Source organism: Protopterus annectens, chromosome 17.part0, assembly GCF_019279795.1.
Source record: "Protopterus annectens isolate FY-2018-M chromosome 17.part0, PAN1.0, whole genome shotgun sequence".
Taxonomy (NCBI): domain Eukaryota; kingdom Metazoa; phylum Chordata; order Ceratodontiformes; family Protopteridae; genus Protopterus; species Protopterus annectens.
Window position 1 is genome coordinate 671,187,556 of NC_056751.1, and position 12,537 is coordinate 671,200,092.

A 12,537-nucleotide genomic window follows, 5' to 3' on the forward strand; every position below is an offset into this window, starting at 1 on the left:
AAAGTATCAACTGTAGACATATTCAGTTTTAAATGAGTAAAATGGGTTTGCATGCTTAGATTTTGTACTACTTCTGAAGAACATGCTGATAATATATTTAATTAAGTGCAGTGTCTTAAATGATGGCAGAGATCTGCAGGATACACTACACTACATTCAGGCAATATGACCACACCTACAAAGGTACAGCAGGATGTCCTACCCCCCCTACCTCCACTGTAGAAGGAAGCAGTAGTCCACAAAAATCATAAAAACTTATAGACCAAAAAGAGATATAAATATGATAGCATGGACTATTGAAGTTAAAGAATAAATGATGTTTTGTTATTATGCAAAAAGTCCAGCTTTCTAGATAGAACATATTCAAAAAGATTACGAGAGAGAGAAATTAAGAGAAAGAAAAATACTTTTACAAGAAAAAAAAATGTAAAAAGCTTCGAATTCAGATGTGTGTTCATTAATATAACAGATCGAAGAAAAAAATTACACAGATAAAGAAATTTTAGGCTGCCTGGAAAAAGAAGCGACAGAGGAAATGTGAAAATGTGAAGAACAAACCCTAGAGATTTTTGAGACATATAAAGAAGAAATATGGACATGGAAAAGAAAACGAGATCTGATATGATACAATGTTTATGTAAAGGAGAAAGCCAAACTAATCAATACAACAAAGCAGTTCCAAAGATATTTGAAGAGAAATATAGGCAAAGGCACTCAGATGTGGAAAATTTCACAATGCAAAAAATAAGATCACAAAAGGGGGAACTTGGAAAAGAAGATTGGTAAGGGAGAAGTTAAATAGAAACTGAGGTCATGTAATACCTGTGAAGTGAAGGATTTAGTGTAGAAAGTCTAACATAGGGTATATATCAGCATGACGGAACAATCAGCATCATCGTCATCATCATTATCAACCCCCTTTTCCCATTTTCTCCATGGGGTCAGAGTGTCGTGTTAACTGTTGCCATCTCTCTCGATTCAATGCCACACTCCTGCCTTCTTTAACCTTTATGTCTGACTGTCACGGATCATCTTTCACACAATCCATCCACCTTTTTGCTGGATGCTCTCATTTCATCTTACCTTCTTCCTGTCTGTCCCAAATCATCTTCACCAGATTGTCTTCTGCTTTTCTGCACGTGTCTGAATCACAGTAATCTGTTCTCTTTGACCTTCTCTGGAACTGGAGCTACTTTGGCTTCTACATTTATGCCCTCATATCTTTGTCTGTCCCACAGTGTGCATCCAACCGCCAGTGTCAGGCACTTCATTTTCATTACCTCTAGGTTCCTCATTTACTCTGCCTTTACTGCCCATGTTTTTGTACCATACATTAATACTGGTCACACCACTTTTTGCCCACCTTATTTTTCAGTTTCTTTGGCATTCTTCTGTCATACACTACACCTGACACTCTATGACAGTTGACTGCAGTCCCTCTGATTCTAGTTTTCACCTCATCATTCAGACTTCCCTTCTCCTCAACCACCCCTCCCAGACACTTGAAGCTGTTATCCTGTTCCACTATCATCCCTTGCATATCAGTTCTCATCTTCTTCTGATTTCCCCCAATTGCTGCCATTACCACTGTCTTATCTGTACTCAGTTTCATTCCATGTGCCTTCAGTTTTACATTCCATTCCCCTATTCTTTGTTGAAATTCTTTCTCAGAGTCTACCTGTAATGCCACACTGTCTGCATACAGCAATTTTATTGATCTGTCCCTTCTGACCTGTTTGCCTATATAATCCATCACCAGTATGAACCTCAGTAGGCTCAGATCTGAACCCTGATGCACACCAACTTCCACAGGGAACCTCTCTTTGAGAAAAAGCATTGTTTGTACTTAAGTCACTGGGTTCTTGTGCATAGCCTGCACTAATTCTATCAATGTTTCTGGGACTTCAAAGCACTGCAGTACTGCTCAAATCAGCTTTCTTTGGACTTTGTCATACATTTCTCCAACTCTAGGAATTCCCAATTGTACACTTTCCTTATCTCTAGCTTTTTCTCAACTATCTGCCTCACTGCAAACATTGAGTCAGTTGTGCTGCATCCTGATGTGAATCTGAAATGCTCATCACCAATCTTACTTTCTACTACTCTGCGCATCCATTTCATCAATCACCCTATTCAGAACTTTCATGCAATTTGACAGGAGTTTGACACCTCTATACTACCTACAGTTGTGAATGTCCCCTTTCTCTTGTACACTGGCTCAAATATGCTTATTCTCCAGTCATCTGGGATATGCCTTTCTATGAAAATTGTTATAAGTACCCTCAGGAACCATTTCTCCCCTATCTCACCCAGCAACTTTATCATATCTGCTGTGACCTCATCTGAGGCTCCTGCTTTCCCTGACTTCATTTTTGTTAGTGCTGTTCTTACTTCTTCTATGGTGGGCTCCTCTTCTTCTGTCATCACAGGCCGTGTCTGGGGTAGTACAGCTTATGTGGGGTTTTCTTCATTAAGAAGCTGATAGAAGTACTCCTTCCATCTGCCTTTGATGTCCTGCAGACTGGTGAGCAGGTTGTTGCTGGGATCCCTTATGAAGGTTGTCTGACTATCTTCTTTATTTTTCTTTCATTTCCTTGCAACCAGATATAGTTTCTTTGTGCCACCTACTGAGCCACTTTCCAGAAGTTGGTAGAGTGCCTCTGATGCCCTGTTCTCTGCTATTGCAACTCCTTTCTTAGTTTCTTTGTTAGCCATCTAGTATTCCCTTCTAGCCTGGTCTGACTTTTCTATCTTCCACTTTTTCCAGCACTCCTTTCTTTTGATGACTTCTTGGACTTCTGCATTCCACTACCAGCTTTCCTTATGTACCTTATTTCCATACCTGGTTTAGCCTCATATCTGTTCTGTAGTCCTCACACATGCTGTTTTGAGGTGTTGCCATTCTTCTTTGACTCCACCTATTTCCTCCTCTTCTTGGGATGTTAGAGTCCTGAGCAATTCCTTGAACTCTTGTGCTTTCTCTCAGGTCAGCTTTCAGGTTTTCAGCCTGGTCTCTGTTAACTTCAAAGCCTTCTTTGACTGCTACTTGCAGCTGATTTTGGTAAGCACTGGTTTATTGTGTGGGCCAACCGTTTCACTGGGGATGACTTTGCAATCACTAACTCTCCCCTAATGCCCTTTCCTTACTAGGATGAAATCTACTTGAGTTGTATGTTGGCCACTCTTGTATGTGATTTTGTGACTCTCTCTCGTAATGAACCATTTGTTGGCTACTATCAAGCCATTTGCCAGACAGAATTCTAGAATGGCCTCCTTCTTTATTCCTGTTGTCCCACCCATGTGGACTCAGGCAATCCTCATATCCTGTTCTGTCTGTCCTGATATGTGCATCAAGTCACCCATTATCAACACTAATTCATGCTGTCCTGCTTTATCTAGTAGATCCCACAAGTGTTGTTGGAATGGACTCTTCTTTTTACTATGACAGCCCTGTTGTGAGGCAGGGGCTGAGATTATGAATACTGTCCTATCATCAGACTGGAGTCTGATTGCCATCAGTCATCCCTCACTGCCTTCTGAAGACTTCACACTGCTAGCCCTAGTCAGGAGAAGGTGGGTTTTCCAGTAGCTGTCTTATTTGGAGGTCTGTTTAATGTGATAGCTTTCTCCTGGGTACTTCCTAGGGAGTTAACCTGGTCTTGGAGAGGTAGTATCTGTCTCTAAGGTATGCAATAGTCATTTATTATTTCTTGACTAAGATCACCTAATAGATAAGCTGACCTTTCAGTGACTGGAAGTCATTTTGGATGTTGTAGTTTACAATAGTGAGATCTATTGTCAACAAGGAGAGCAAATCTGCAGATTTTATTTTCTGTGATGTGAAGTCTGGGAATTTTGTGTTAAGTAAAAGGCAGCCAGAGGAAGACTGTATTCATCTTAAGGGAGAAAAGCATTGCTGGCAAGGGAAAAGCAGGCTGTAGGGGACAGTAAATGAGAGACTATCTAACAGAGTTTAAGTTGATAGCACTTAACTCTTACTAACAAAGCAATTGAAGTGGTATGCCTTCATGTAGATAAGAAACAAAACCCCAGTGTGTGTGTGTGTGTGTGTGTGTGTGTGTGTGTGTGTGTGTGTGTGTGTGTGTCTTTCGGCTTTTCCCGGTTAGGGGTCGCCACAGCGGAACTCCGGTCCGTTAATGATTGGCAGTAGAGTTTTACATGCTGGCTTGCCGGGCCTAACGCACAACCTTCAATGAAGGAATGCCCATTCACGCATGTCGTCACACAGTAGATGCTCTAACTGAGAATTGAACGGACAATGTCTAACTATGAGGCAACAACGCTACCGCAGCACCACCACAGCAGTCAAGAAACAAAACCCCAGTACTCAGACTGAAATAAGAAGAGCACTGGGGAAGGTAGTTCATCATGATGCTGTACTGCCCAGTTTAACACGTGACATGATAATTAGGAAAGAGTTTCCACAATTTAAAGATGTACACATGTAATGGGAAGAAGGCAGCCCTTTTGTCAGATCAATTTACTGGAGTGGTAAAGGGAACCAACAAGTGATTAAACACACCAATATACCTTTGCCTAACTTAGAAAAAACGGGGGGGGGGGTGTCCACCAGTCACATTCATTACAGTGTATGATAAAAAATAAAGATTCAGGCATAGTATTAGAAATCCTTAAAAGTACAAAATGTATATAAGGATAAAGAGAGAAGAATAACACTAATTTATTATTTATTTATTTATTGACATTTGTTAACTGGGAAAGTCCAACTGGATCAGCAACCCATTTTCAGCGGAGGCCTGGGGAGAAAAGCTCCACAAAAAGTACAAACATTTTGACAAATTTACACTTGTATTTACACATTACATTTTATTACAGAAATATAACATTTAACTTTAATACAGTGTTACAGTTATAGTTATATACATATTAAAGCTGAATATGTAAAGAAAGTAGCAGTTTAAGTCAAGTTTGTCTAGGATGCAATGTGCAATTATATTTGTAAGAAGGAAATAAAGTTGTTGTAGGTACAAGTTGTTAGTTTTGTGGGATTTCAGATTGTGAAAGGTTTAAGTGTTAGATTTATTTTGCCAGAGGGAGTGTGATGGTTAAGGATAGAAGATAGAATGATAGTAGGAAGTGATTTAGGGGAAAAAGAATTAAAATGTATACCAGCATATACTGATGACAATGTAACCTACAAAAGATGAACCAGTGGAAGGCAAGGACTTGCACAATAAAATGTAGTCTGAAGGCACTGTAGAGGAGGGTGTAGAAGTGATTAGTAGAACTGAAGCCAAAGAATCACTGAATGTGTGTATCCTAGGGCAATGTACAGAATGCACAATCTGAACAGAATTCTAAACTTTCTATCAACTTAAGCAAAAAGACCAAAAATGGAAAAATGTAAGCAGCAGGTAAGTATCAAGAAGGAAAAGCATATCAGTAAGAAAAAGATTCACTATTATTATTGCTGAGGAACAGGCAGAGTTCTAAACTCATGTCTGACAGTGCAAGGCAGAAGAATTAAATAAAAGAGCATTCTATGCAACAGGTAGTTAAAATGAAGGAATGAAGTAAAACTGAAGACAGAATTTATTCTGTGAGACTTGTTTTAGACAGAAAGCAACTGACAGAAGAAAAAAGTGAAAGAATGATGTCCATTCACTCCAATGTAAAGGAAAAGCAACATAAAGGAGGGAAAAGGGAGAAGGTGGTATATACAGAGAGACACAGTAACCTCGAACAGTTATAATTATATTGGTGTTCAGCCAAAATGCAGACATTCTAAGCAAAACAAAGAGGTTTCCATGCATCAGATTCAAATCGGAAAGGAACAGGAATAATGAATAACACAGAGGTAGCAAATGACCCTAAAAATATTGACATGAGAAGCATTAAACACTGAAACCACAGTAACTGTATTTGATAGACAGGAGGCAGTGCCTTCTACCTCACAAATGGCTGACCATACACAGACTCCAGACATGTCTGACCTTTAGGTAAGCCAGTTAAACGTTTAAAAGCTACAGATGGACGGTAGCACTTTAACTATATTATCCCTTGCTCTGCTCAGAGTTTTAAAGAACAGTGCTTGTGAGTATGTTTGTGTGTTGTGAAATGATAAATACTGCCTAGGACAGCGCACCAGACAGCAAATCTGGATAGAGTAAAGCATTTCTTGAGCACATGCAGGTCAATTAAAAAAACAAATGAAGCATCTTGTGAGAATGACATGAACTCCAACAGAAAGAAAAGGCACAGAAATAGAATAACAGATGCCATGTGGGACTTGAGTGAAAAATACACCAGCTAGGCAAAAAAGATCAAAGTAGTGAGACAGCTCTAACAATAGTAGGTCTTTAAAGGCCCCATGTGCTTTTAGCTCATCATGCAAAGGAAAGCAAACTGCTTGGTCATCCTGCCATATAATTTCTCTTACCTTATATACTCTTGTATCACTCATAGCACTCTTCATGGACATGGAAAGGACTGAGTATCATGAAAAAGTATTGCTAGCTAGAGTTTGCATTACCTTAGCGATATAAACTGAAAAGTATCATAGCCACCAATTACTCCTGAACAAAATAGCAAGATCACAATTATGTGATTTAAAACATAATTCATTTATGGTTAGATCCTGCCAGCCAACAGACAATATCAAATAATAGACATTAGCCACTGAACAAACTTAAGAAACCTTTGCCTTCTTTAAGAAGTAGCATTTTACTACTGTCAGCTGTTTCTATTGTTTAAAGCAAAAAGAAAGAAAACAGGTATATCTGTTTTTTTAAGACCTGAAAACACAGACAACTGTGTGCAATTGCTCTTTAATATCATTCTGGCTGTGCTACTCTAACAATACATTTCAATGTACCAGGATAGCTAATTCCGTTTGCAATACCTGCTGGCATTTATCTTGCCGGGTCTCAACAACTGATACAAACACGTAAGACTTACTTGAGATTGCCTCTGTCAGCATCAGCACTGCAGTGAAAACAGGACACCAGGATATCTTCATGGCTTAAGATGACCTAAACATAAAGAAAGAATACAGAAGCAGACACATTATAGGCAACGTATTAATAACATATTATACTCACCACTGAGACTAGACAATATAAAGTATGTTCCATGTCAGAAAAGCTTTGAACGGAAATGAAAAGGATACTGAAAGTGCTAGGAATATTACTATGAGGGGCTCTGACCTTTTACATGCATAGTACATGTTCTGACAAATATTGACACATTTTAACTCCTAATGTTGCCTCACACACCTCTCAACTAAAAGTGATTTTCTGTACAGTACAACTACACCACCTAGGTACTTGCATTTGGTGACTGACTCATTCGTTTCAACTCCATGGTCATATAAAATGTAATAAAAGGGTGCATATATATATATATATATATATATATATATATATATATATATATATATATATATATATTTATATATCCCTATCATATGATAGAAATCTCATTTGACTGAGACCATAAGACTGAAATTTCAAAAAATTTCAAAAGACTGAAAAGTCACTTGACTGAAACCCATAAGACTGAAATCCATAATATTCAATTTCAACATACTAAATTTTAAACTGGACCATATAAAACCAGACTAGGTGGGGGGCTAAGCCCCCCACACCCCCTAACCATATATACTAACTCCAGGCTTGACACTACAGTGGGGGAAAGGGCATAGTTGTAGCAGCATGTAGACTACTGTAAGGTATGTGAAAGGTATATGCCCTTTTCCCCACTGTAGTGCATCCCTAGAGTTAAGATATATAGTTTGGGGGTGTTGCTCCTTACATTAGGGGTGTGGGGGGCATAGCCCCGCCTCCTAGTCTGATTTTATATGGTCCAGTTTACAATTTAGTATGTTGAAATTCAGTATTATGGGTTTCAGTCTTATGGGTTTCAGTCAAGTGACTTTTCAGTCATTTGAAATTTTAGTTTTATGGTCTCAGTCAAATGCATTTCAGTCAAATGAGGTCAAATGAGGTTTCTGTCATATGATAGGGATCCATATATATATATATATATATATATATATATATATAGGTCCCATACAGAATGCCGATAGCTCACAATGCCGACACCCATATGGCCGACGCCTTATGGTCGACGTTCAGAATATCGACAATGGGGAAATGATATCTCGCAATACTGCAGAATGGAAACATTTCCATTCTTGCATTGTTGTGCGATCTCGGAGTTGGTATATTAAAGGTACGGGGGTGCAGGGGGGTGTAGCCCCAGTGCTAGCACAAAAAAGGAAATTTTATTTTCCTTTTTTGTGAAGTTGTGATGCTGTCGATATTGTGAGTGTTGACCATATGGCATTGGCCATATGGGTGATGGTGTTTTGGGCTGTCGGTGTTCTGTATGTGATCTATATGTATACATATATATATATATATATATATATATATATATATATTATGTATATATATATATATATATATATATATATATATATATAAATGTATACTGTATATGCACTAATTTCTTATTTTTCTTGTTTGTGCTGCGGGCTGTTCATGACTAACTTTGCTGACTATCTGATTACTGCTTTAGCAGGGACCTTCTGCTACTTATTGAATACAGCAGTGTAACTTAACCATCTAATCTGATGGGCTAATGAACACCAAATTGGCTTCTGTGATACTGGACAAGTAACAGTGAAAAGAAAACTACAATCAAGGGTCAGTCTTAGGTAAATTAGCCCTAGTTAGAGGAATTCACAGCACCCACCTCACTGCTGACTGCCTCCACATAAAAATATCACCTAGTATACCACTGGTTTGTCCCTCCATCCTGGTCAACACACACCATCCGGGTTACTTTTTCTTACTTTTCTCAGTTTGTCTTACTTGTCATTTGTTTCCTGTATTTGTTCATTCAATTAACACATTTTAACTGGGCAAGACTGCACTCTGATAAATATGGAGACAAGAAATGCATTTAGCCATGGGGATCCTAGATCTCTGACGACCATTTTAGAATTTTTTTAAACAAACTGGTCTTTCATTGATGGCCTGAACAAAATACAGATTAAGGAAAGAATTTGTCTTACTCTTCAACTTTGCCCATTTCCTGAATCCTTTCAACACTCCCCAACTGACCAGGATTATACTATGAAGGAAATAACTAAAGCTGGCAGTGGAGGAGCTGCTAGGCCCTCATAAGCCATGGGAACTCTAGATTCTCTGAGCTATAGTTCAGAGATTTTTAACAGCCTTTTTTATCCAATGATGTCCTGAACAAAAATAAAGATCAAGGAAAGATATTAAAATCATACTGTTCAACTTGCTTTTTCTTCCAACATTTCAGCAGATATAAACTGACCAAGACTACATTGCAATAACCACAAAAATATATATATATATGTTTTCTAATCCAGGGGCAAGTCCTAGAAGCCATGTGGGGTGGTTCTAGTATATCTCTGACGTGCATTTTAGATTTTTTTTTTAATCTTCAGCCAATGATGATCTGAAAAATGAATGAGGAAGGAAGGAACTTTTTTTGCATCCTTTTAATACACCCTAACTGACCAAAACTGCACTGCGATAACCGTGGAGGACATACATTCATTAAATTGGGGGTTTGGAGGCTACTGTGCTGCCATGTCCCCAGAAACCTTGAAATTCTAGATGCTCTGAGGTATAGCTTAGAGATTTTTCCAATGATGCATGAAACAAAAAGCTTGAGTAAGAAAAGAAATTCATTTTTTTAATGTAAAGATGAAATAAGTTGTATGCAAGGCTTAATGCTCACAGCTGGCAAACAGCAGTTCATAATAAACAGAAGAAACAAAGACGTGTGGATAAACTCAAAAAAAAAAAAAACAGGTAATCACCTTATGTATATCTGTCTCTGGGGTTAGAATGGGAAGAAAGTGAAAGCAGAAATGGCCACAGTAGCATATTTTAGGTTGCTTCTGTCATGTATATATATATATATATATATATATATATATATATATATATATATATATAAAAAACTCCTCCCTCCTTCCTTCTAATGACAGCAATCGTCTGTGTACCTCTCTGACATCAGAATGGGCAAAACTGAAAACACAACTAGAACATAACCTACTGCAACTCATTACTGTCAGGCATATGTAAACAGCATGTCTCCATAGCTTCCCACAACAGTTAACCACCTGTATATGCACCTGATGTTTGATTATGGAAAATAATGATCATTGTGAAGTTTCCAACTTGTTACTCCTAGACAGTGCACTCTTCGCAAGTTTATGCTTACTACCATCCTGACCAGAATGTTGCTTATGAGAAAGTAACCATTCTCTTTTCATTAATAAAATACAGGTGCTGTAACAGTCACTTAGTCCTTTAACTGTCTAACAAAACTTTTTCCCAATCCCGCTGTTCTTCAGAACCTTAGCGTTACCTTACAATCCATGTGCTTTTCTTTCTTTCACTTTCACCACCTTTTTTTAGTTATCTAAACAACAGCCTGTGTAGTGTAGTAACTCCATACGATATCCATGCATTCTAATCCTGTATCTTATTCTCTAGGTGGTCCCTGCCTTTCTCAACAATGTGAACTCTGCTTTATCGTTAATTCTTATATTCTGTTAACCAAAACCTCTGTTTTCTATGATTGCTTGTTTAGACAGACTAGCAACTAACAAATTCTATATTTTTGTTTTCCTTGTCCAGTTTTAACGAATCACTGTAAGAATCTTTTGTGTTTAGTTATCATCTCACTAAATGTCAGACTACTTTCTCTGAGTGTTATCTTTTCTGCTAAATGAACACTAACTATAAAGTAACATGCAAAACTTTGATATTTATAGAATGTTGTGACCCTGTTCTACACTTTCAGACTCCTTTTCACTCTCTCTTTCACACACACACACACACACACACACACACACACACACACACACACACACACACACACTGCATGTCTCTGAGGTAAGAGCTGCATTTTTTCACACTGGCATTTTCAAGATTTCTTTTTTCAGTCATTTGGAAATAAATGACATCCTTCCCTTTCTAGGCACAAGTGGATATTTAAGCACTGTATTTAACATCTGTAACTTAATAACTCCTGATGAAGGGTCATGCCAGCTCAAAAGCTCAAAAAATGATAAAACCTATGATGGCACAATAAAAGGTATTACATCAAGTCTATGTTACACTGTCTTTGTGTTTTCTGTTAGTGGACTGATGTGGCAATTCTGTAATTTTTTTTCTTAGATGAAATCAGGGATACTTTTCAAAATCAGAGACAGACAAAAACTCTGAATACTCTATCAGTAACAGTAAAAAAAAAAACATGTCACACTGTCACTGACAACAACTTTCTCTTCATAGCACAGATATTCCCTACAAGTCAAAATTTGCTGACTTCTTGCTTGTTCCTGCCCATAATCTACCTGATTTTTTGTCTTGGAAGGTTGTGGATAGGATAGAGCAAGAGGCCAACAAATCAAATGGCCAAGTCTACAACATCACCTGTCTAAGGAGCTGTAGCTGCTGTATCGTAGAGTAGCTGCATTCTGTGCAGTCCATTATTTATTTATTTTCCTTAAGTAAAGAAACACTGCAATTATTTATGTTATGAAAATAAATAAATACATACATACATACACACATACATGCATAAATCCCAGAAAAGTGCTCCTACCACAGCAGCGAGAACAACCCTCTAGACAGATGCCTAGTTCTCCTATGCATAAGGCCATGTTGGGAACTGAGAAACACCTGAGATGGCCAACACAGAGTTTTATTCGGACTGAGTTAAGTCCATGCTTAGTGATGGCTCCTGATATGAGTAAGAGCGTTAGCCATCCTGTTCCAAGTGACTTTGTTGATAGGCTGAGTTCTTGCTTCAGCTGGAACCCTTCCACTATATAGTGAGAGAGTTATTGTGACTCAGCAGTCTGTCTGATGAATGGCTGAAGATAGCATTACCTTGCACAACACTTGAAGCACAAAACGAGATGAAGAAAGGAGAACTACAATCAACTGTGTTTAAAATCTGGAACCTAAGCTACGTTATGTGCAGCAGTACATATTCAGTGTTATGCCACAGACACTACCTTTAACAGATAAATGCACTATATACACTTCTGATCATACGTTAATGTCTTTTTTTTCTGCATCTTCCTGTAACAAGGTAAGGTTATTTTTATATTTTTTTCTGCCTGAATCTACTTAAAGTGGTTAGAAAGACAAAACTTAGCTAAATGAGTAAAATTCAACAACTCGCTTAAAATATTATTATTATCTATGCAGTTTCCCCAAGTTTATTTGTGTATTTATTTACCATTTGTTAACCAGATAAGTGGACTGGTCCATTGACCCTTTTCTGCCACAACCTAGGCACAGATAAGCATAAAAGTTAGGACAGAATTAAACAGCAATGTTACAATCGCAATGTAAATATATAAAAAAGTGTGATAAATAGTCTTCAATATAATAAAATAGTCGAAGAGTAGGAGACAGAGAAGTGCACATTTATAAATACTATACAGTACAACAGACACATCTGTATACCATATGCATGGTAGGGTCATAG

At 37.8% G+C, this 12,537-nt stretch overlaps 1 protein-coding gene across 1 annotated transcript in view; it reads right to left on the bottom strand.

Annotated features, from left to right (window-relative positions):
* Nucleotides 1–12,537, bottom strand: part of LOC122791320 (intelectin-1a-like) — a 326,139-nt gene that overhangs the window by 293,483 nt on the left and 20,119 nt on the right. The window contains exon 2 of the mRNA XM_044059028.1: nt 6,940–7,013. Within this exon, the coding sequence (XP_043914963.1) occupies nt 6,940–7,000 (61 nt within the window). The 5' untranslated portion in view covers nt 7,001–7,013. The remainder of the gene's footprint in view (nt 1–6,939; nt 7,014–12,537) is intronic.